Here is a 27,048-nt window from a genome sequence, read left to right on the forward strand (position 1 = left end):
AAGATAAGTCATGGTTGTCACAGTCGGAGTGATGGCTGTAGGCATTATGGGTGATAGAAATGGAGCCCAGATATCAGATATTTCAGAGGCCATCGTTGTCCCAATCCTTTGACTCATTTATACTGATGCAACCCTTCCTTTGACCATATAAAATAACCCCCCCCCTCTCTCTCTCTCTCCATCTCTTGCTTTTAGGTTCAATACCTATACCCTTCCTTTTCTCTCATTCATTTTTATCCGTTTTGGTTAGAGAATGTCTTGTCAACACCACCCTTGCTTCACTTCTGCTTAATCCTACCTCATCCCCTTACAGTACTCACTACCATTCAACAACTCCTGCCTCTCTCCACCTTTACATCTTTCCTTATTTCAAATCTAATCTCGTATGAATGCTAAAGAAGCATTTGTGTAGTGTAGAGTTTTAAATGCATATGAAATCTAATCTCATATTAACTCATGCCTGCCTCTACACTAAACAGTCCTTAAAGCAAAAGAGGCATGTGTTGAGTAAATATACGAATAAAATTTAAGAGGGCTAGAAATTGAATTGTGAAATCCAATATCTCTATATTTAGAGTACATAGTGTTAGGAGATTCAAACCTTTGAAGAGGGTATGTCTTAACTAGTCAAGCTAAAGCGATACCTAAATACAAACCCTTCCTAATTGACTGTGATTGTAATCTATATTCTATAGCTAATTATTTGATTATTTAAGGAATGTGTCAGTTGATTTATATGTAGGCCTGGGATTGGGAATTTTGTATCCTAGGAGGTCTTCATCCTATTTACTAGTTGGAGGAAGTGTTGTAAAATGATTTTCTTTCTTTTATTTCTTTGAGTTGATGTTTATCATAATAATATCGTTTTGATCAGTAGATTATCTTGCTCTGGTTCAAGTCTGATTGTTTTGTGTGTTGTTAAAAGCGTCTTTTATTTCTTTGAGTCGATATTTATCATAATATCATTCTGATCAGTAATTTATCTTGCTCTAGTTCAAGTTTGGCTATTTTATGTGTCGTTAAAAGTTTTATAAATTTTCTACGTAGAATGTTTTAACCTGCAGGCTTCGTTAGTTGGATAGAAATATCAAAATTGGCTCAACCATTCAGGAAAAGTACCTTCCCTCAGCTTCTATTTGTTCGGCTGCCAAGAAAATTCTCCTCTGTGAGAGATGCTAATTGAGGCTGTTTCCAATTCCCATATAAAAGGGAGACAACCAACGTCAAATGCGCTTCTTGATTTGGTTCCACAAAACAAACATCAATAGAAGAACTGGGTTCCTGTCTAGATTATATATAAAGGATACATTTCCTATTTGCATTCTTTTGTTCTGTTACATACAATGAATTCTAAATTCTGAATTCCCATTGATAATGACTATCCACCCCCCAGCTCCCAACATAAATGCATAACTTACTTCAAAGCACACAAGAAGTTTGAATTCTTATTCCTTTGTCATATTTTAGACCAAATGAAGTCTCCCTTGCAAATCTAGGCAAAAGTGGTCTAATGTTAAATCGGTTTTTTGATAGTATAAGTTCAACGGGTATGAAAATAAGCTAAGGTTTAGTAAAACATGAGGTAAGGGAAATAACTGATTGTATAGATTAAAAAATTAAAGCACATCTCCACTTGAATTCTTGATGATTATTTTCATGGTTCTAACTGGATTATATACTCTAGACTTCCTATCACTCAGTTCGAAAAAAATTGTAGAAATTATTCAAATGATGTACAGATTAAAATTTCAATCCGTAGAGCAGGTAAAGAGTAAATAACATTACATGGCTTTGACTGAAATTGTTGCACTTTTTATGTTCATCTTAAGACAACATTCAACCTGCTCTGAACCTGTTCTCTCACGTTCCTCTGCATTTGCAACCACAAAATATATGAAGCCTGTATCCAAACTTCTTTTTTAAACAAATTAATATACAATATGGATACAACTTAAAGTTGATAAATACCTGCAAATCATTGATTTCTTCATCTGTGAGTGACCGTTCCATAGATCGGTAAGCAATCCTGTAACAGTGACTTGTCATCCCTTTCTTCTCGTTGGTAAAACTGTCTATCAGTTGCACCTGCCAGCATTCATTTGTGAAGAATGAGATTATTTCACTAAACGAGGGGCAACTGTCAGATAACTGAACAGACCAGATTATCTTAAGCATGTACTTCAAAAAGAAAAATTTTCTCATGCTCCTACCATAAGCATTTACTTCACGAAAATTATTTAAGGAACTCTTGCCCTGAAAACAGTTAATAATATACCTCTTCAACAAGGTCCCCGGCAATTCCTCTCACGACTTCACACAAATTATTCTCGGTGAAAGAATCATTGATCCAAAAACTAATATCCTTGTAGCAAGGTGGAAACTGCAGCAGATACAATTACTAAAGCTTTTTAAAATAATTTAGAGGATATAATTTCTTAGAAGTCATACTGAAACCAGTTAGATGTTACTAAAAGAAATAAAATAAAAAAAATTGCGTTTTCAGGAAATCAAATATTGCTATCCCTCGATGCCTAAAATGTTTGGTAATAGTACCTTAGAAAATGGTTTAAATTTAACACCTAGCTTGCCCTTTGAGAACTGCAAAGAAAAAGCCCAAACGTGATATTGGATAATTTATTTTTGAGAATGCCAAGAGAAAATAGTGGAAAAAACGGAAGAGTACAGTTTGCATGATGTAATTAGCTACCTGCGAGGTAAATCGCTCATCGGCTGACCAAAATAATCGGACATCAGGTATATCAAAAAGAACCATGGCTAGCCTTTCCAATCCAAGACCAAAAGCCCATGCAACATGATTCTCTTTGCCACATTTTTGCAATATTTCTTGCTCCATCACCCCACATCCCAATACTTCCAGCCATTTCTCCTGCATAAGTAGCGCATCAAATAACCCTCAGATACAGGATTAATTTTTATTATATTTTTGTTTGAAAAAGAAAGAGAGAACAAAGAATAAATTTCATTCAAGAAGGAACCAACAGCAAATGCAACATAAATAAGTTGTCAAGGAAATCTCATCTCATAATTCAAGCACTAACTATTCATTATTTTATATGATTCATGGATGGAAATAATAGCTGAGAAATGGTTGTGGCCAATCCCAAATAGAGGAACTTTTTGTTGCCCTCTTGCCTTTGTCTGGTTGATTACTAAATCCCCCCCACCCCAACACACACACACAAAAATATTAATAATGGTAATAATATATTTTTTTTTATTTAAAAAGAGAGAGAGAGAGAGAGAGAGCATCTACGTCCCCTCCCTAACACATTCACACTTTGTGGTTCCCTTGTCTAACTTATCAAAAGTTAAAAAGTTGTATGGTTCTTATGATAAACCTAATGCTGTGTAAAACTTGACATAGATAAACTTGAATGCATATTGGTGACAATGAAAGCTATTTATAAAAGAAGCAATGCAGTGCACCATGATCAAAGTATTGAATTCTGAAGAGCAAGTTGACTTCATGATCATCTGACATACCTGAAAGAAAATCTCGAGTTCGAATGATGGGTTTGTAAATGGGAAATATGCATCAACCCAGCGCATTTCCACAGCACCTGGAAGTTTTAAGAGATTAGTTATTGAAAACATAGCTCCATCATGTGTACAACCACTGCAAAATTAAAGAATTTGGTTTTAAAAACCAAAACATAATTACGTAAGTTGGGTTCATTGTTATCTTAAAAATGTAACCACGTTTGGAAGAAGCTTTTTAGGGGCATTTGGACCACCAACTTGAGTTGGGTGGATTTGATTAAAAATAATCAAACTCTTTGTTTGGCCCACATACTTCGCAAATAACTACACTTACTGACTTCAAATAGTGTTTGCACATTTATTGAAGAACTCTATTTTCCTACACTCTATCCATCCAATATAATTACAATAACTCCACCCCCACAATTTTTTTTAAGAAAAGTGTTGATTAAATTTTTTTTTTAAAAAAAAAACATATCAATGTTGAATCTTTATCAAATTAGAAATTTTGATTCAAATTATAATCCACAAATTGGTCAAATTTAAATCAAACAAAAGATTAATGTTGATTCAATTTAATCAAATTTTCATCCCAAATCAAATTCCACAAAATCCATCTTAGAATTCTACTCCAAATCAAAACCAAAATTTGGATAGAACCTAACAATTAGGTTCAATTAAATTTGGACATAGTCCAAACTTTATCCCAAATGTTTTTTTTTTTTTTTAGAAAATGTAAAATCCAAATTCAAGCCATCTAGAGTTGATCTCACATTAAGAAAATTTGTTGCCTTCATACTCAATCCCATATCAAATTTGAGTGGGGTAGAACAAATAATGTAATGAATTTTAAAATCAATTTTGTAAGGATTGAAATATAGCTTTAATTGCATATTAAATCAAAAGTAGCAAAAAAAAAAAAAGTCAGCATATAGACTTCAGAATCCATATTAAACAACTTTACACCCCAAACATGGACTAACTCTTCAAACTAAACAACTCTAGACTTAATAATTCAACTCAGTGCCCAGAAACTTGTTGGGAGATTAGGTGGCAGTTGAAAGAGTCGCTCGAAAGCCCAAAAGCCCCCTTAATGATCATAGGCAAAATAATACTCATTAATACTTATCTGATCATTATATTTGTTACTCCTATAGTTTTTATGATTAACAGCTTATCCTGCAAGTGTTATTGTTTTTTCCCCAAAATCATTTGCATTGGAATTCCAACCGCAAACCTAAGGCAGAAACGGAAGAATCATGGGTGCCTTGATTAATACAAACTTACCAAATAAATGCCTTGCCAAACCTTCCAAGCATTTCTTCAAGTCATCAGCAGCATAAGAAGTTCCATCTGTGCCAGATGCCTCCCAATCATTTAGAGAAAAAACACGGACAGCTTCCATCTGTGGGAAGTGGCAACGAAATTCATTGAATGAAAATTTTGGTAAATTCAGCAAAAGTCATGAATTGATTACTGCATTCATTTAGACTACCTGATGAAATACAGGGTAATGAGTTGAATCAATGGAATCCCGACGGTAAACGTCTCCTGTCACAAGAAACTGAGTATATCCTCTTCTCAACAGCTCCGCTTGATGAGCACTTGTATGACATCTCAGAACAGTTTGCGAGTCAATGTAGTATGTATCATTATAACTTCGGCTTACATGATCTTCTGGAACCAATACATCATCAAAATTCTGCAGCCATAATCATAGGATTCGATAAGAGGCATTGTATGTTTAAAAATAATAACTATTATATATAAATAAATAACACATAAGCTATTGGAATGAAGGAGAAAAAAAACTTAACCAGTTGCCAGGAAAGTTGACAACTACGAAACTAATCCTGCCTTCTTCCAAAAAATATTTAGTACTTTTCTTTTTCAATCCAAATATGTCCGAACACTTTGGTCAATTTGAATTAAGTTTCCATTTGGTCCATAAGATGTTCGGTCCCTAAGGCTTGTATTAGCTTTTGGTCTTAAGTTTGAATTTAGTATCAATTTAATTCCAAGGTTTCATAGGCAACATGTTTGGACCCCAAGGTTTGAATTTGATTTTTAATTTGTCCCTGAGTTGACTTGATGGAATGATGACCAAATAAAAACCAAGTTCAAACTCTAGGAACCAAAAGCATTTTTGGTTACACGTGCAATGCACATTTATAGCTGATACATGATAAGACAACCACTTGGTTCGATGATAGTGGAGTCAGGATATTCAAGGGATATTATTAATATCCTAAATAAGTAGTAATCAAGACCTGAACCTGTAACCCTCTTTACACTATGAGTTTTGGCTTGTCCTTTCCACCGAAGTGCCAAGTTATGATGATTTGTTCTGTGCACTATATTAAGAAAAAGTTTCAACTACAAAAGATAGCTGATGCAATTAACACCTAAATGAAAGTTTTACATGCTTTCATACTGCATAACTATAGGTGTAAAAGGAGGAGAGAAAGAAAACTAAGATATACAGATTCTTCTGGAACTCTTAAAGAATGCAAAGGGTCAAAGGGTGTAGGAATGTTGTCAGTGTCCTAGCAGAGTTATAAAAGAAGAATGTGAGCAAAACTCAGATTTAACTAAATCACCATTTACTAAGAAAACCAACACTTCCAAGCGTAAGAAGGGTGGTTATAAAATTCCATCCCCTATAAGTCAGCAAGTACTTGCAGTTGCAGCTAAACCAGCACCTGCATTTAATTCTGCGTAGGAGCAGATTTCCTTTGTGCCCGCCCCCGCCCCCCCCCCCCCCAAAAAAAAAATAAAAAACATGGCAAAAGATTTGAGGCGTGGATAAATCTTCAAACTAAGTCTGGTCGCACAATATACTGAACAACAGAAGCAATACAAGTTGCTGAAATCGAGCAGTTATATGTTTTCTGTCATTAGTCCTTTTCATGCAGAAAGGTTGAAATACTTGCAATTTTCTAGATCAAAGATTCACATACAAAGGTTCTAAAGCAGCGTAAAACTCATTTTTCCAGAGAATTGGCAACTGGACTACTCAATTTTCTGGAAACTAAAATTTCCTCGGGATAGAGATAGACATCGAATGGGCTTCCTTTCAGCCTCAAAACCAATTGATGAGTTTAAAAGGCTTACCTCCTTCACAGAAACGATTGGACTGAGGTCATCAAACTTATTGAACTTATTTGAGTAATTGATATCAAAATATTTGTATATCTCATTCTTCAGAATGCCAAGTGGATGGTTATCTCTTCGGTGGAGTTGCATACCAAGTTTTGAGAAAATATTATCTGGGACATTGTTTGTAGGATCATCCCTCACAACATCTGCAAGCCACCAATAATATTAGTAACTAGTGCACATTAAAATTTAACTTCAGGCGATATAAATTTTATAAAAATATGGTTAATTGGCAGAACAGTTCAACAAGCACCTAGAAAATTAAATCCATAAAATAGTTTCGTTGAATTAACAAAAGAGAAATATGAACTGCAATGAATAATTATTTAACTTCAAATCAGGGGGAAAATGAAGCAACAAATAGCAACCGCATAACCATTTTTGGAAGTAGTTATCTTACATAAACGCCAATATAAAACAGGAATCTAGAAAGATCATTAATTATGGCTCAGAACGGCAGAACCAAACACTTTGAGGATGTTTAGAAATTGAACTTAAAAGTTATTTTCTTCATTAGAAATTAGAAATAAGCACAGATGCTGTACCCAGCTGTTTAACGTTCTCCTTAGTATAGAGTGATCTACATATGTTGTAGTTGACATCAACAAGAGAATTAATAAAGACGAGGAGGGGAAAACTCACTCTTCAAACAGCTTTCTAAATTAGAAAATAGAAGAATACAATATGGAAAAAGTACACTGACGGATTTTTTTCAGAAAAAGTTCTCAGAGGTCCGTGAAACAGAGCCCCTTACCATTCCCTGGTGCTCAGTCGCAATGTTAAAACATATCGTAGACTAAGCGAAGAATCAGAGAAAGTTCGGTGTTGTTTCTAAAGTCCAAAAGACGAAGCAGCAAAATTATCACATGAAAAATTACAATTATCCAAGATAGTAACTATATTCACATCGCTAAACAAAATTCAACAAAATCGTGGAAGTTCCACCAGAAAATCTCACGAATAGGAATGAATCCATGACACCGAATACAGACGCGGATTAGCAAAACAAGAAAACGGCATAGGCGGGTAAAATAAAACAGAAAAGAATAATTTACCATCTTTGGCAATTGCGATTCCGCCGAGCTCAAGAAGTGAAGAGACCGGCTGTCTCCATTTCTTCCGGTGAACGTTGTCGGAGGAAAGAGCTGAGGAGGAGGAGAAAGATGCAGAGAAGACAAAGGTTCTGAGGCAGTTTCTGCGTAGAAGATTAGACGCATTGGTGAAGAGAAGAGCTTGAGTCAGTGACAGAGTCGATGCCATGCTAGTCGTCCCGTCCACTTCTGGTCCTGCTCAATCCCAACATAATCTTATCGGGGGTGCCTTCAGGCACCGTCGATCGCAGCGCACAGAGAAACCATCGAACGAATTGTGGGCTTTCCCAGGCCCAACGTTTAAAACACCTCAAAGGCCCAATAACTTCAGAAAACCAATTTTTCAAGAAGTTATTTCACTTATGAAATAATAAAAATATAATTGATCAATTTGAAATTACAATTACCCAACCCCTTAATCAGAAAATTGATGGTTTTAAAAATGTTTTAACAAAATAAGGTAGTTTTTTTTTTTTTTTTCTTTCTTTCTTTTGGTAAAAAGTCTCTTTCAAAATTGTAATGAGACCCACACAATGAAATTTCTTTTATCACTTTTTTTTACAAATTCATTTCTTTTTTTTTAATGAATTATAATATCACTATTTTTTATAATTATTATCTTGTTATATCGTGTAGTTTTTTTTTTCATTTCTTTAGTAAGATTAAATTCAATTAAAATAAATTTTACATATTTAATCATTTTATTTGTAAAATAATAAACTATTATACATAACTAAAAATAATACCACTATTATAGTTTTATTTTAAAGCATTATTGAAATCTAATCAATGGTTTTTCATTAAGTCACTAAAATTTATTCTGTTGAGTGACTATAAATTCATTTGGTAACTATTTGGTTTTTAATTTTTTAAAATTAAGTCTTTTTCTTTTTTTCTTTTTTTTTATAATAGTTTACATCGTTCTTAGTTACAATACTTGCATTTTTAGTCAAATTATAAAAACAAAAACAAATTTTTAAAAATTATTTTTTTTTAGTTCTCAAAAATTGACTTGATTTTTTAATACATGTGTAAAAGTTAGATAACAAAGTAAGAAACTTAAAGGTGGGTGAAATGATTATAAGCTTAATTCTCGTAAACCCAAAAGAAAAAAATATATATTATCAAACGAGGCCTAAGGGGTCGTTTGGTTAGAGGGTTTTCTGCATAGAAATTGTACATGCAAAAATCATGCTTGTTTAACAGATTTCAACACTTTGACTGGGAATGAGCTATTCTCAAACATCCTCATTTGTCACAAACTATTTTCTTTTCCCCTCCAAAACCGTAGGTTTTCCTTTCTCCATATGTTTTACATTTTCTATATGATTTCATTATGGATATAATTAATTACTTGATTGATCAATATTAATTCTACAAAAAACCATCTTTCAATGATAATATTTGATTAGTTATCATTATTTTTTATAATAAAGCAGTTATTGTTTGAGATTAATTTTAATTTGATCGTTCGATATACATATAATAATTATTAATTATTTATAATCAGTTATTTATTTATTATGATCAATTTTTATTATTGCGTTCGTTTTTAATATGTCATATATATAAAACTTTTTTTTAGTATTATTTATTAACATATCATATTTTTATCTCTTTCTTTCACTTTTTATATAATCCATTTTTTAGTAAAATATATTTTTTATATTATATAATTAAAATTACTAGTATCGAACTTAATTAACGGTAAAATTGATTGACTAATAGGTTATAATACGTTCATTCAATACATAATTGGTTAATTTAAATTATAAATTACCCCGTTTCAAAATATTTATAATTAAGATTAGAGAAATTATTATAAATAGACAAAATATCAAACTATTTACTATCATAGAAGATTTTCATTGTCTATCAGCTATTATAGATTTTATCACTAGGCGATAGACCTATGCAAGGGATAAAAGTCTATCGCAGGTTATCACTAGTGAAATTTGTCTATGTTTGTAAATAGTTGGACTCATTTTACTATATTTGAAACTTAAGATTATTATTGATTCTGAATTAATCAATTAATTTTTATAAATGTATGGAATGATCTCCGTTGTTTAATTAATTAATATATTTCGATTATAAAAGATCATCGTGCTTAATTTATTAAATTAAATACAAACATAATTTTTTTATTAATAAAATCCTGATGGCATTTCTTATGCATGATCAAACATAGTTATTTTTTATTCCTAGACATTCTATTCATAGGGATCTTATTCTCAATCATGTTTTATTCGTATGCATCTATAAAACCTTGAACCAAACGGCCCTTAGCGGTTTTGTTATCTAGAGGACTAAAATTGAGGATTATTCAGAGACAAAAGTATTAGATTTTGAAACATAAGGATCAAATATAAACTAAATCCAAAATCTAGAGACCAAGATGTTTCTTTTTTAATATAATTATCTACTAATTTGATTTAGAATGATTAGTAATATATTAGAAAAAGAATAAAACTTTTTATATTTCCACATAGCAAGGTTTTATAATTTTACTTAATCATGCAGTAAATTTATTTTACTATATCATATTGTAGTTTTCTTCTTAAATATTACATAGCTTACACATTTAGTAAAATAAAACTACACTATGAGGTAGAATAAAAAACAGTGGTAATATCTTTATCCATATATAGTAGCTTATTATTTTCAAATAAAATGATTAAATATGTAATATTTTTAATTAATTTTAATATTGCTAAAAAAAATATAAAACAAAGCTATATGATATAATAAGATAATAATTATAGAAAACAGTGATATTATATTTCCTTAAAAAAATGAAGGAAATGAATTTGTAACTTTGAATACATATATATTTATTGTATAACTTTCAGTTGGAAAGTGACACATGTAATATCTTTTTAACTAAATTTAATATTGCTAAAAAAAAATAAAAGAAAACTATATGATATATTACGATAATAATTATAAAAAAAAACAATGATATGACATTTCCTTAAAAAATAAAGGAAATGAATTTGTTAAAAAAAATAATAAAAGAAATCACAACAACCGTCATCTCATTCATTGTGTGGATCTCATTCCAATTTTGAAGGAGACTTTTCACTTAAAAGAAGAAAAAAAAAAAAAAAATCATTTTTCTAAAAAATTTTAAAATTGTCCTTTTTTTTCCCCTCCAAAACCAACCTAACTTTCTTAACCTAGGCTACCTTTACGCGTATATCTTAAAGTCTTCAGCTCGTTAAATTTTAAAATATATTTTAATGGTAAAAGGTATCTAAAATTTCAATTTTGGAGTTCTATAATTTTCTAAAGTTTTAAAATGTTGAATAAATCTACTTTCGCCTACGTTAACAATTTTTAAAAAATCAATAAATTTATTGATTCGTGTCGAATAAGAAATTAACGTTAAGTTTTTTATTCAATAGGATTGTCAATTTTTAAAAATGTTAAATAGGTGGATGACCATTTAAAAACAAAACAAGACAAATACATATTCAACTAATTTTAAAAGCTCATAAACTTTCTTTCCCAAAAAAACACAGATTTATGTGAATACAAGCTTAAAGAGTTCAAAATTTTGAATTTGTAATTTAACAAATTCAATAAAGTATATTTATTTGTTAACTTGTATGGTGTTTGTGACTTTATATTCTACATCACTTATGTTCTAAAAAAAATAATTAACATCGCTTTTTTAATTAAACAATCAAAATACATACATAAATGTAATAAATGTGAAAGCAATTTGAACTTTTAAATTTGAAAAATAGATGTCTTAATCATTTAGCTATGCTCGTTTTTACAAGTGACTTATCTACTTTGTCATGTTGGAAGAATCCAAAATAATTAACATAATTATTCTTTTAAAAATCAAGTATTGTTAATAATTATTATATGACAATTTTAATTTAACGTTGACAAACTGGTAGTTTCATTATTTTAAAACATGTTTTTTTTCTTTTCAAAATGGATTATAAAGTAAGCAACCTAATAAATTAACATTCACCACCACATTTTCATATCATAATATATGATGATGATGTATAATTTATTTGAAGGCACAAATATTTGTAATTTTAAACATCATAAATCGAGACACACTCAAGCCCCTAAGTTATACTTCAACGGTCCATTCGTTGGTCCTAAGGTTTCAAACTTTCAACCGATTGTTTGCAGTTGAGATTCTCCGAAATGAGACGAGCATATGCAAGAAAAAAGACTTGAAAAAACAAAGACTCTCCATAGCTCTCAAATTTTAAACATCTATTTAAATATCTCAAATTTTAACTTAATGAATTTCCAATACATTTAGAGTAAAATCTGACGACTAAACAAGTACATCTCAACATTTAGCAATACAATCAACAATCCGTTAGGTCAACTAACGATCAAATAAGTTACCATGTAGAACCATTCTTCAAACTTCGGAGACTAAAAGTATCCATCATAAAACCTCTAGACCAAATAAAAATCTACTTGAAAACCTTGAAGTGTATTTTGTCCTACATTTATACATATACATATACATAAAAAAAACCATAAATCGAGACACTTAAACCCTGAATTATACTTAAACTAGCAAATATACATATACATTTCTTTTTGTTTTAAAAAAAAAAACTCCATAGTTCTCAACTCTCAAATGTGCCTCAAATAACTTTTTATTTCCTAATATCCGTGAGTGTCTGGATCAGCTACACGTACTTCAACTAATCTCATGGGATAATTCACCTAATCCTACAATATTTGAGTGTCACAAAAACTCTAAGATATTAAATCCTATGCATGTGCCGTAAATGCATTGAATAGTTAATTCTGTATCAGTTCTCTCATTAAATACTTTTGGTAAAAGGATTCACCTCTGCTAATCATCACATGAAAGAAAACCTGGTTACAACTTTATTAGTCGATCACTGATCTGATGGTTATCAAAATTCATTACACTAATAAAACTAAAGTTCATAGTAGGACTGGTTCCAGAACCTACGTGCCAAATCGTAAACCTGCTTTGAGGAGGGATTAAGCAAAATACGTCAGCTCATTTGTAAAGCTTCTCCATCATATTTTTTATGCCTGCAACATCAGCACCGACAATTTCCCCTGCCTTTTTGCCACTCTGAAAGAATTGAAGTGTTGGCTGTTTTGCCCAACATAACAATAAGCATATGAGATATGATTGTATCTACTATAAAAATATATATAACAAATGGATTCCCACAAGTTTTTAAGGTCGTTTGAACTAGAACATTTTTGGATTTAATATAAAACAGCGTTCAAAATTACTGGACACTTGACATTCAGACATCATTAGCAAGTATAATCACATGAGATTATACAATTTTGCTATAGGGAGTGTACTGAGAACTCAAAAAATGTTGCAGATACATGAAGACAAAGAAGGTACAACAAAATAAGAGCGTGTTTGGGCCAGTTCAACTAATATACGACAGCATCAGAATGTCTTCCCCCTCATTTTCACTCACCATCCATTATGATTGACGAATGCAAATTAAACAGAAACAAAGTTATTTACCTTAAAAAAGATAATTCGATTGGTTTGTCCTCTTCAAGATTAAATTTTTTCAGCAGTATTAAAGGTAAATTGGACTACAATCATCAAATAATACTGTTGAAATTAAGCACGAAAATAGAAATGCTTGAACTCTGGAACTATTTATAAAACTCATAACGAGGCTGTAGCAAATTACAAGAGCAGACTCTTACCACAGAGGTAATATTTAAGTTGTTCAAAGTCCTTTCGAGGCCTTCCTGTAAAAGGAATAACAATTTGATTATGAACCATTTTCACTGCATGAGATGATAAAGACAAACGAAAAGCGTTAAAAGCATATGGAAAAAAAATAACTACGCAAAATCAAGTATGCATTAGATCCAATATTTTACCAGCCATAAAGTACACTAAAATAACCTTTTTCTATTAGACACTGCTAAAAAAACAAAAAATCTAACGAGGAAAGAAATCTTCTCACGCCATAACCATTGAAAATCACAATAGGAATGCAGCATTGGGGAAAGGAGAGAATGCTTTAAAATTTTAAAATACATATTGTTTATTTATGTTTTTTAATTAAAAAAATTAATAATAACAATAATAATAAACGCTCACACTGTCACACCCTTTGATTAGCAACTTCATCTAGAAGCTAGAAAGAAACTGATGTCCTTTTTAACTAAAAGTCCCAAAATGGATCCTCTGAAACCTCCACTACTCTCCAACTGGCATTGCATAAATTTCAAAATTTTCCCAATTACACCAATCAAAAACCTCAATCCAAACTCCTTTCAAAAGTTCACAATCCAGAAGGTGCTATTATCCTGAATTTGGACAAGTGTTCGATGTTCCCATGTAATAAGGGCCAAAACAAAGACTTTCCCTTCTGTGGAATTTGAAGATTATTGCTAACCTATGATCCATTTTCTCAAGGTCATCACTGTTCTTTTATATATATATATCCGCGAGTGTCCGAATCAGCTTATACGCACCTCGACTAATCTCACAAGACAACCCGCCTGACTCTACAAAATTTGAGTGTTAAGGAAACCCATAAGATATTAAAATCTAGGTATGTGGCAAACATGGATGAAACCTTTCTTAAGGTCGTCACTGTTAAGAATCAGTAGGACCTAATTTCACAAGATTATAGAAATTAAAAAGTATCAGAGGTAATACAATCAAGTCCAACATTGGCAATCAAAACCTGACAATTATTTTCCTTTTCCCCCCTTTTTAAATTCAGCGATATGTGGGGGTGGGTGGGAATTTGAACCTCTATGCTTCTGGTCGATATAATGCCTAAAAAAGGTGAAACAATCAAACATTGAGTACTTACCTGATCAATGTCAATTTTATATGTTGTCACCTGAGGATGGTTCTTACTCAATTCTTTGATTACAGGAGCTAATAATCTGCCTGCAGATATAGAAATAAAACAAACTGAGAGTCCATACAAATTACAATACATCAAACAACTAGCAAAAACTGCAGGAAAACTATAGGAGTGCAAACGTTTATATATAGTAAGAAAAAAACTAAACCAATTGAATCGACATATGTAATACTGGTTTGGAACTCACAAGGACCACACCAGGCAGCTGTGAAGTAAAAAATTGCCGGCAAGGCTTCATCTAAAATGAGTTTTTGGCCAAGAAACAAATGAAGATCCAGCATTGTTAGGCATCTGAAAAGGCAAAGTAAGAAATTTATTTACCAAAACGATATTGCTAAAGAGGCATACCTTGTGCTTTGCTAAGTGACTTGTTGAATTGATCTTCAGATTTTATCAAGATAATGTTCGAAGGATCTGAAATCATGTAATTAAATCATCATTTATCACATGTTATAAGGTCATTGATGAAGAAGTAACATAATTCATCGCTAATGTCTGATAGAGAAGAGCCGTACTCCAAAGGAAGGAAAAACGATGTGAGCATACACCAACACAGCGAGAAGAGCCGTATTTTTTTAATTTGCTTCTGGGCTTATAATTAATTTTGCTAAGAGTGACCTCCTTGGGCTTCATGTTCTTGACTCTAATTTTGAATGGTTGTTGAGCTCTTTTGGTTGCAAAAGGGATTTCTAGCCAACTATCTATTTAGGACTTCCTTCGGGTGGCAATTCTACTTTAGTTAATCTTTTGCAACCAGTGGTGGAGAGGTTTCAACATAAACTCCATAATTGGAAGTATGCTTACATTTCAAAAAGAGGAAAAGATACCCTCATACAAGCTACTCTTTCTGGTCTCCCTGCATATTATTTGTCTTTGTTTCGAGTTCCTTCCTCTATCATTAATTGCCTTGGTAAGTTGGTTCGAAATTTCTTTTGGAAAGGTTCTTGTGTGACGGTGGTACGCACAATGTGAATTGGATGATTTTTCAACGTCCTCAGTTAAGGATGGCTGGTATTGGGAATTTTCATCATCACAATTCTACTCTGCTTGCAAAATGGACTTGGCAATTTTTATCTCAACATGATGTGTTAAGGAGATCTCTTATCGTGGCTAAGTATTATTCTTCTAATTATTTTTGGCCCACTCTTATTTCTCATGGCTCTTCTAAAACTCCTTGGAAGTTTATTTGTCGGTATATTGGTTGGGGGGTTGATATATTCATCGTAGGATTGGTGATGGAGCATCTACATCTTTTGGCATGATCCTTAGCTTAGTTGTGGTGTTACTTGCTACAATGTATTCATGGCTTTTACATATAGCTCAACAGACAGAGGCTACCGTGGCAACTATTTGGGTTCCATCCACTTGTGCTCGGAACTGAAACTTACGTCGTAATCTTACTGAGTTGAAGATTTCTGAATGGGCCTCTTTGTCTCAACATCTGGCATCTGTCAGATTATGTTCCTCTTCATCCTCTGGTTGTGGCCTCCTGATCCTTTTTTGGGTTTTACCATTAAAACCCTTATGGTCGATTTGGTAGGCACTTTGGATTCTACTTTGTTTGGTCTCTATACAATGGTTTGGAAGGACAAGTATCCCAAAAAGATTAAAATTTTTCTTTGGAGGCTTAACTGGGGTGCCATCAATCCTACTTACCGTTTACAGTGCCAAATGCCTTACATATTTATGTCTCTATCTCCTTCTTGGTGTCACACGTGTCGTAGGAATGCAGAAATGATGGTCCATTTGTTTTTGCATTGTTCTTTTGTTGCTAATTTTTGGGATATTGTTTTGCTTGCATTTGGATGGTCCTACACATGTCCTAATAGCATATTTGATACTTTGGCTTCTTTGCTGATGGCTTTTTGGTGAATCTAAGAAGACAGTTTGGTTGGCTCTTATTCGCACATTCTTTTGGTACTTATGGGGTGAAAGGAACACTCGGCTCTTTAATGACTCTTTCTCATCTTTTACTCTTTTTTTTTTAGATTTTCTTGGCGTAAAACAATGCATCCTTAGCTCATTTTAGCTTATCTTTTTTAATCAGTAATTGGCGCTCCCTACTGTAATTACCTTTTGGTGTTTGGGCTTTCCTACTTATTTCATATATCAATGAAATGTTTCTTTCACACAAATAAAATAAAATAAAAATACACTCGCACACAGCGAGAACTTCTTTAAGTTATTGTGCTAAAATCGAAATAGCAAAACAAAACATGACGGTGTCTTGATATTTATTTGAGAGAAAAAAAAAATGTACGATTGCAATTTATCCATACCAGAAACAAGAAACAAGTCAGCTCGCAGGAAATATCAAAGAACAAGAAATATTTATGGTGGTTTAATCAAGAAAAACCTACATCTATCGGCTCGTTTATTGAACAGTGAACAGTGAGTTTCAAAGAGCACAAATAGAAATGCTAAATAATCGAACGAGAGAATCTGCCTCTTTCTAAATCTCGGTTCCTTGGGTTCTCAGCGCAACCTGCACTGAGCGGCTAAGCCCAACCAACCGAAGCCTTCTAATTTTCCAAACGACGCTTATATATAATATATATACACGGAAGATGAACATAATAAATACAACACTCTAACAATCCAGTGCCAAATTGTCCTTGAGGTGTGTGTGTGTGGTGGTGGGGGGGTACGGGGGACAAGAAATGCAGAACCTGACGCTGAGCATAGAGATCGACAGTGCTGGAAATGTACACTGGGGGAATGAAAGTCCGGCACGTCGCGAAGGGAGGGACCGGAGGAGCTGAAGAGGAACTTGGGCAACGAAGACGATGATGATGACCAGCTTCCAAGAGGTGTTCCAGAGCGACTGAAAATAGAATAATTGCGATAACGTGGACCTCTCCGCCAGCCGTCGTCGAGGACTCGCCGGAGTAGACGCCACTGGGCGACGATATTTCTTCCCATTCTGCCGATTCGCCGAAATTGAGGATCACTCCTTTTTCTCTTTCGTGTTTCTTTCGGAGAAACTGAAAATTTCCGGATTGACGATTGAAAGGGAACCTCTGCCTTGCTGGGCCTAATTCTGGTCCTAAAAAGACAAGCCCGGCCCAGTAAAGCCCAATCTAAGGCCTAGTCTGTTTGGAGGCAATCTCTAGGTCCACCAGACACCGAGTTTCTTGTTTTCAGGTTTCTTTAACGGATATATTTATGATTTTTACCTAAAACATCCTCTCTTTAGGCCATATTTTTCAAAAATCTCTTCAAGTTTGAATTTTTTCAAGTATTATTTTTGGACAAATTTATTATTTTTTATTATTTTTATTTTTTATTTTTATATATATTTTTCTAGTTACGAAGTTTTCTTCATGATTGAGAGACAAATTGTATTTATTATGAAGAAAGAGAATGTATTTAATATGATTTTTTTAATATTTTCAAATAAAGAGAGAAAATGTGTTTATTTGTTGAATTTTTTTTCCTTTATTTAAATTTAATTGGAGAGAGAAAACGCATTTAATGAAAATTTATATTGGTTTTCACGTATTATTTTTTTTTTCAGATTCGTGTTTATTTAAAATATATCTTATAACATTTTTTTATGTATTTGAAAATATTCTAACAAATATATGAAATATACCACAATATATAAATTAAAGATTGATTCGATACTTGACATAAATCATCATATAATATACTTATAAAATATACCACAATATATAAATCGCATATTGACTAATGTTCAATATAAATCGTAATATACATCGTAAATTTCATTTCCAGTATATATATCCATTTAAGTAATTAGAAATTCTAACAAATCAAAATTTGTATATATCACAATACACGCAATCTAAATTAAAAGAAAAAAAAAAACTCTCAATTAATTTTTATATTATGTAATATATTTTATTGTTTGTTTAGAAATAGTCTAGCAAGTATTATGTAACATATTTCGTTATTTGGTGTATATATCCTAAGTATTCTAATAATCTATTCCTTTGATGTTTTGATATGTATGCCAATATATTTCATTATTTATTTGATGTATATATCCTAGGTATTATGATATATATGCATTTTTAATTAGGTATCGATATTCTGTTGCTATGATATGTATGTCTCTATACCTTAGGTTGTATGTTCTAAAACTTGTAGTTTTGTAAACAGTAAACATATATGAAGTTTATTCAGACGAGTGTTTGATTGTTTAATAACTCAAAATTCAATAAACTATGAATCCTTAGCTATTGTCATGAATACTCGGACTTTATGTGGAGACATAAACTAGATCAAGTTCGAGTAAAATAGCCTAAACGGTCTATAGTACTTTGATTGGGGTAGGTACCTATTTTTGGAGATGCTATTGAATATGACTCGCTTTATGATTGTTACATCTGTTATAAAGTGTTATAAACGATGTGATCAGTTTGGTGATTATGATCCTAAATCAATTGTTCATTAGAGGGACAATGGTACTTAGGGAGAAAAAATGTAACTCAGGAGTATTTCAGTATTTGACCTAGTTGAGGTTACGAACAATCTGTAAAAGATCAACTTATTGATGACAGTTATATCAAATGGACACATAATATATATATATATATAGTGAGGGGAGTGTAACTACAGGCTATAGTGGACAGTCTTGTTAGTTAACGAACGTTGATTAACTAGGTTAAAGAGCTTGATCGATTAGTCTCAGATCGTTGGAACCCATGATTTATTGGTCCATCGTGTCTCCTGGCTAACTCACTACGAACAAAATTGAAGAACTAGGTGAAGTAAAAATTTGAAATATTCAAATTTGGGCTTTAGGAAAAATTATACTTTATATGAGATATAATTTACAATTAAATAATTTATTTATTTATTTATTGTCTTTTAAAGTGTTATTGAACATTAGCATGAAAGTGTTTTCTAAACTTAATTAATATGATTAATCAAAGTCAGGTGTAAAAAATAATTTAATATGTGATATTAGATTTGTTTTTTTAAAAAAATATTTTATAAATTATGAAAATATTTTTTCATAAAAATTGATTTATTTATTTTTTAAATTAGTTAGTGAAAAAACATAACTATTGGATTTTCCTACTAACTAAGTGGACTTTGAAGTGACACTTCCAAAGCTTGACAACTAAATATTACATGTTGGTGGAGTTTGAGGTGGAAGATATGCAAGATAGGATTTTGCATGTATTTTGTCTATAAATAGTTTGGTTTTTGAATTTTGTAAGAACTAATGCTTCTTTGACTTTGACTTTACTCTTCCATCAAAACCTCTTTACTCTCCACTTTACTAGAGTGAAATTCCCTTTAGTAACACTAACAAAACGGTTCCACAACCGTGTTCTTCAGCCGGAGAATAGTGAGGATTTACCATTAGTGGTGTCGATCGAGCTCGGGAAAGGAAGATTGCAATGGATTTTACAAAAATTGTAATTTCTAACCCTTTATGCATGTTTATTCTTGTTTTTTATGTAATTGGGACGTTATCGATCTTCGCTTCCGCTATTACATGTGTTCTTTATATTCCAACAAGAGCATTTTTAGCTGTTTGCTAATACTCAAACCCATATATGAAATATACTAGTAAAATGGTAAAACATTTTTAAATATTCTAATGTATTTTTAAATATACTAGTAAAATGATTTTTCTATATATACCATAGTTTAGATTCATGGTTATTTTTAAATATACGTTAGAAAATTTGTCTTAGATGTTTGCAAAAATTATAAACAATACATGAAATATACTAGTAAGATTGGAAACGAATATATATAAATCACAAATGAACTTAATGTTCAATATATATTAGTGTATATATCATAATAAAAAAAGTCTCAATAAAAAATCGAAGATATATATTACAGTATATATAAAAAAATCAACTTATATTTAGAAAAATAATATGTGTGTGTTTGTGTATATATATATCACAATATATATATATATATATATATATATATATATATATATATAAAACTCTATATATCATCGTCGACCGTTATCATCCAGAACCTCTCATAGGCGGTTCATCCCACGTTGGATCTGCTAGCCCTAAACCGAAAAAATAACCCCACGTCGGATCTGCTTGCCTACACTAGAAAAATCACCCATGCCAGATCTCCTAGCCCCACACCGAAAAAATGCTTCGCGCCAAATCTGCTCGCCATACGCCAGAAGATGCACCAAATCTACTCACCCCGCGTCGAAAAATTCACTCGCATCGGATTCGAGGAAGAAACCCACAACGAGATATGAGGAAGGTGACGACAACTGGTTAGTAGCCCAAACAGAGGGAGGCGGCGGCTAGATCTTGACAGCCACGTCATCGATGGTAGCAAGGTGGACGAAGGGAGGGAGGCGGCGACAGAAAGATGAGAGAGAGGGTTTTGAGATAGAAATTGAAGAAGATGAAGTGTGAGTTGAATATGAAAAGATAAGAGAGAAAAATGAAATTATATGAAAAGTTTTTCCTCTTTTATATTTTTATTTTCTTTTAATGCTTGGAGGGTTCAATAGTAAAATGTCACTTACTTGCTTGAAAATATGAAGCTCACTATGAAAAAAAAAATGGAAAATTCAACGATACATAAGCGTAATATTGGGTTATAATTAGCCTACATGTATAAAGCTCATATATTTAAGCAAAAAATAACAGAGTTTTAAGGAATTAGTGCATTTAGTCCCTATATTTTCTATCTGACCATTTTAGTTATAAGTTTTGAATGATAAGTTTAAAAGGTCTTTCTTTTCATTAGTTCGATTATTTTTATTATTTTAAATAGAATGAAAACAATTAAAATAGTAATAAAAGGAAAAAAAAAAATCCCTTTCCTTTCTCTAACTCAGTTGGCTAGCCCCCACCTTGTAGATTTCGGATCTTTTTAAGGATGAAAAGTAAATAACCAGAGTCATCATTGTCTGTCGGTGGCCATATTTGCCAAATTTTTAAGCTACTCTATGCAAGTGATAATTTGTAGAAATACAAGTTATTGTTCTCTCAAAGTTGGAATAATTATGATCTTTAGTGATATAAATACACTAATTATGAAGGAAAACACATGAAATTTCATACATGTGATAAATACATACAGAAGTATCATTTTTAAAAAACTGTTCCACCATTTACAAGTTATTGTTCTCTCGAAGAGGTATGTGTCCGAGAATGTTTGACGTATGAAAGATACACTTGACTTGTACAGTTCGTGTCAAATCACCATTTACAGGCATGAGCATCTGACTGGCGGCGTCTAAGCATTTCAGAAGTAACAAGTGGCTGTCCCAGGGTTTGGAAATTAATGCAGTCAAATCACCAAGTTGGTGAGATTTGCCTATAAAAGGAGAAGCCACCTGCAGGACTGAGAGTTCTACTTTTGAGCCCAGACAGTTAGAAATTCTCTTATGAACCAGTAGTTAGAGTCCTCTGCCGGTGCAAGCAAGAAGTAGGAGGGAAGACACCATTTCCAACGTTGATCAAGAGGAGCTGTTGGAGAGAAGCTTGAGAAATATATCTTCCTCAACTCCTTCACAAAGTTGGTGTAACAAGCATTAAAAACAAGCCAAATAGAACAAGAAATTGAACTCTGCGACTTGACTTCTTCCTTTTTATATTTCATTCCGTTCACCATTTCATTTCATTAAGTCGAGGTTGTTTATACAAACACTTGTTATATTTAATTCGATCTTATCTTTGGCCATTTATCATTTCTCCATCTCTTTACCTTCAAAATTGTGTGTGTTTGTGAATTTTCTGACTTAATGAGAGCATAAAATCTATAGCTTAAAGCTTCCTGATCAATCAATTGAGGTGATTAAGTAGTTAAGTCACTCGAGAGAGATATTTAACTATTGAACGCATTAAGTCAGGGCATGAAGTAAGTCTAAAGATAAAGTTACTCACCTCTCTTATATGTTCTTTATAACTAATGCATGCACCCTAGAGATATGATTACACATGGCTTTCGCATCGAGAGATGTTGAACTTAACATGAACTAAAGAATATAAATTCCAACACATAGCACATACATTTAGATTATAAACAAGCATCTACACCATCTTCATTTCATCCCTATTGTACTCATTTGGGCTTGCTATTTCTGCTAGAAAATCAACGCATACCACTGACACTTTAAACCATTCATATGTAACCCCTTTCTCCCTCTGACTTCTATTTTTTCTTGCATTTGTGTCATAGATTAGCGTAAATAACCAACGCTTTAGTTAATGAGGAAATATCTACATCAGATCCAAAACAAAGTTTTTGTTAGAATTTTAAGAGTCTCTGCATTCGACCCTAGACTTACTAGGAAACTTAATTAGATTTATACTTGAGTCTGATTTAAGAGAATTTATACGCATTCACAAGGTGGGCATACAACATTACTAACACATCACTTGATTTTCTTACCAAGAGAGAAATCAATCCATCATCCATCTCCATTCATCATAGTCATTCAGTACCATTCTCTCTCATCATTTTAAGCACTTCTCGCATCATAATCACGGGGCAAACAGCAAGTTCCACAAACAAGTTATGAAGAGCCAAGTCGAACTTATTTCCACAAATAAGCACCACTCCACAACCCAACTTCCTCAAATGCTGCAACACTTTCAAATTTAGAGAGTGTCTGAGGGTGCTGGGAAGGGAACGTGGAAGAGAGTAGAGATTTACTCTACCATCATTGATTTTGGCGATTATGGCACCGGCAATGACGACTCCAAATATTTAATTTTCATCCCTAAAAAAGTTCTGACACTCTACAGGCTGAAGGGGCTGGCTGACCGAGTTAGGGAAATGAGGGAGATTTTTTTTCTTCCATTTATTACTATTTTAATTATTATTATTTCATTTAAAATAATAAAATTAATAAGAATGACCTTGTAAACCTATTATTCAAAAATTAGGGATTAAGATAACCAAATGGAAAACATAGGGACTAATAGTCTGTTGGAACTGCATGATTTTGAGGAATTTCAATTACTAATTAATTTCATATGAATTTCATTATTTGGTACGACACGAAATGATGTGATTTCGAATCTCATTTTATTAAAAACTTTTATCACTAAAATGTTCGAATTTTGTAGCATTTCATAGAATTTGAAAGTAAGTTACTTAATGAACATCGTCAAATTCTAATTTTCAATTAACACATCATACTTAAAAACCTCTGTTAGTAAATTCGTAACTTTCTTTTCTTTTTCGATGATCATCCAAACAAAAAATTTTAAATATATTCATTTCAAATATTTCTCATTCTAAACAAAGTAATTAATTTAAAATAATTTCTCGGATTTCAAATCACATGATTTTAAAATCATTTCTTAATAATTTTTAAATCCAACTAAGGGTAAATGCACTCATTCCTTAAAATTCGGGGATTAAAAAGATTTTTTTTTCATATTTAATTTCACTATATTAATAATTATAATTAAAATGTGTTATATATCCTGTCCAAAAAAAGTATTAGCTACTTAAAAAAATGTTTTTAAATTTTTTTTTTAGTTATTTAAATAAATAAAACGACAATAATATTGATTTAACGTAAATGCAATTTTGATGTATTTATCACGTTTTAATGAATATATAATAAAATAAAAATGGGAATAAATTCATGTGGGAATTAATCTCCAAATACAGATTCTTCAACTCAGCCATGATTCTTTGAATTGGAAGATCCACAGGGAAATGTGATGGAAAATGTAACATTAATTCTATGACACCCCGTTGCCGTCTCTAATTTTATCACCAACCAAAATGATGGAATTTCAAATCACTACATCCATTAATTAAGTCTCTGACTAAAAATGTTAATATGAACATAGTTTTTTCTAGGAATAATACGAGCATAGTTAAATTGTGGATTAAGTTGAATTTACTACACGATTAAAGATCTATTTGGATTGATTTGAGAAAAAAAATTGTTTTTCAAAAAACTCATTTTTATTTAAACACTTTTGATGAAAACGGATTAAAATACACTTGAAAAGCTATTTTGAATTGTTACAAAACACTTTCATTTCTTTTAAAATGATTTTTTTTTAATTAAATACTTAAAAATGTATTCCAAACACATCCTAAATTTTCTATCATATATTTAGTTAGAAATCATACGGGTTTTTGTACAAATGATCTCTTTTCAATAGCATTTGATTTTTAATCCGCCCCCCGCAAAAGTATGTTTTATAACTTTTCGTTGACGTCATATGACATTTTTCGCATTGAAGATGACCTCGCATTCGGGCTGATATACCCAGTCTGACGGTGGACCCTAACCTGATGACACTTTCAATCGCGAACTTCACATTTTAACGGATTGTTGCCACTAACCATCACTCGCGATAGAGATGATTACCCGAGCTTGACACATTTAGTGAAGTTTTGGCCTGATTCTCTAATGTAACTCGATGTTTAAATTTTTTCACCGTAGAAGCCTGAAGCTTCTTCTGATCGCGATAGGGATACCCCACTTAGCTCGATGAAACCTGTCAATCCCTGACCCATAGATATTGTAACATGAGATTTTGAACCTTATACAATAAGATATATTCAAATAAAGATTGGTAACCCCCACCTTCCAGTCGCGATAGGAACGCCCAATTGTGAAGGATGGTCAATTGGACGGGATAGTCGACATTAACGCGCATCAGTGAACATGCAAACTGTTCGACTATTTGGAAATTCCTTGCTCTCATACAATAGTCACTGCAAGTTCAATAAACATTAACCCATATACTCTTTGTAATAGAGCATATAGCATGGAGTCCCCCATCCTATCCTACGCAGAACCAATATATTCGGTCGAGTATGTGTCTGAATGGAAGAAACCACCAAGGTACGTGGAGTGTGTGATCCTACCACCGAAGATAGCAATATGCGTTGGTAGGCCATGTATGAATAGGATTCCATCCTCCGGAGAACATTGTCCAACCCAAAAGTGCAGTAGGTGTAGGCAGCCAAGACATAACAAGTCAACATGCACCCAACCGTTAACTTATAATACAAATATTAATCAATGAGGATGGAGGTAATAACCTTACAACAGTATATCCAAAATTCTTAAAATCGTGCTTCTGCTTAAAATCGGGCAAGGATTTGCATATTTGATCTTGAATCCGGATCAAGACTTTGTAGGTTTCATCAGGCTAAGTGAGGTGTCCCTATCACGATCAGAAGAAGCATCAGGCTTCAACATTGAACAAATTAAAAGATTGGGTTGCATTAGAGAATCGAGCTAGGACTTCACTAAATGCGTCGGGCTCGTGTAATCATCCTTATCGCAAGTGACGGTTGTTGGCAACATCTGTTAAAATATAAAGTTCGCGATTAGGAGTGTCATTAGACTAGGGACGACCTACCATCGAGTTGAGCATATCAGCCTGAACGCGGGATCATCTTCAATGTAGAAAAAGCCGTATGACGTTAGTGGAAGGTTATAAAACATACTCTTGTGGGTTAAAAATTAAACACGCCCACCATTGAAGAGAGGTCGTCTATACAATAACTTATTAAAACTATAGATTCGATACCTTCCATCCACATATTTAAAAATTAAATAAGTAACAATGATTGACCTAGAGAAATATATAAAATATAAAATTATTATAGAGTGTGTATTTTTTCAATGCAATTAAAAAAATGGTGACGAAGAGATCGAGTCCTAATCTCCTAGATATTGTAAGACTATAAATTATAATGTTTTTTTTAAGTAAACAAAAGAAAAGTTGGTTTAGATCACCTGCTTTTAACTGCCTTTTTGGACTTTGTGAATCTGTGGGTGGCCGACTCCTCTTGCACATACATTCGCTCAACGAACCACTATAACTTTTCACCTTCGACCAAATGACGACATTGCCCTCACTCTTTTTTCTTACCATATATGGAGAATAATTTAACTTCTATTATTTACCTTTAACTTGAGTTAAATTGTAATTGACATGATTTTTTTTAGATTAAGGATTTGATTTTCATTTCATATTTGTTCGTAAATCATCGATTTACTTAAAAATTTATATTAATTGATGAAGGTAAATTTAAGAGTAAATTTTAAAAACCATCCCTAAACAACCGTTATAATTACAATTACACCTTTAAATTTTCAATGAAAAAATTAGGTCCAACATTTATGAGTGTTAATATTGAACTCTCAAACTTACTGTAATTGTTGAAATTGGACTCACAAATGATAAAAATAAAACACTTAAATTTATACAAATGTTCAATTTTCTAAACTAAAAATTTAAAGGTATAATTACAACGTTAGTTGAATTGAGCTCATACAACATGTTTTGTTTTTATCTAAAATAAAAACAATTGAATTGTAAATTATAATGAGATAAATTTATAACATACAATGTAGAAAAATCGATTTAAAGATTCATTTACTTATTGGAAATTATAATGAGATAAATTTATAATGAAAACCATTGAGGTTTCTGGAATCG

General features: G+C 32.1%; 2 protein-coding genes across 2 annotated transcripts; both read right to left on the reverse strand.

Annotated features, from left to right (window-relative positions):
- Positions 1 to 1,583: 1,583 nt before the first annotated feature.
- Positions 1,584 to 8,088, reverse strand: LOC120074375 (phenylalanyl-tRNA synthetase class IIc family protein). Its single transcript, XM_039027472.2, has 10 exons — positions 7,716 to 8,088; positions 6,616 to 6,806; positions 4,997 to 5,203; positions 4,789 to 4,906; positions 3,505 to 3,581; positions 2,708 to 2,887; positions 2,554 to 2,598; positions 2,276 to 2,380; positions 1,969 to 2,085; positions 1,584 to 1,870 (listed from the first exon to the last, which is right to left on the reverse strand). Exons 1-10 carry the CDS (start codon positions 7,918 to 7,920, stop codon positions 1,820 to 1,822), a joined length of 1,296 nt encoding a protein of 431 aa, XP_038883400.1. The 5' UTR covers positions 7,921 to 8,088; the 3' UTR covers positions 1,584 to 1,819.
- Positions 8,089 to 12,534: 4,446 nt separating this feature from the next.
- On the reverse strand, positions 12,535 to 17,658 carry TO1 (thioredoxin O1). The gene is made up of 6 exons (XM_039027423.2): positions 17,311 to 17,658; positions 14,990 to 15,055; positions 14,829 to 14,879; positions 14,585 to 14,664; positions 13,458 to 13,502; positions 12,535 to 12,870 (listed from the first exon to the last, which is right to left on the reverse strand). Exons 1-6 carry the CDS (start codon positions 17,561 to 17,563, stop codon positions 12,772 to 12,774), a joined length of 594 nt encoding a protein of 197 aa, XP_038883351.1. The 5' UTR covers positions 17,564 to 17,658; the 3' UTR covers positions 12,535 to 12,771.
- Between the last annotated feature and the right edge of the window lie 9,390 nt (positions 17,659 to 27,048).

This window comes from Benincasa hispida, chromosome 3, assembly GCF_027475165.1.
Source record: "Benincasa hispida cultivar pf3 chromosome 3, pf3_genome.v1.1, whole genome shotgun sequence".
NCBI lineage: Eukaryota > Viridiplantae > Streptophyta > Magnoliopsida > Cucurbitales > Cucurbitaceae > Benincasa > Benincasa hispida.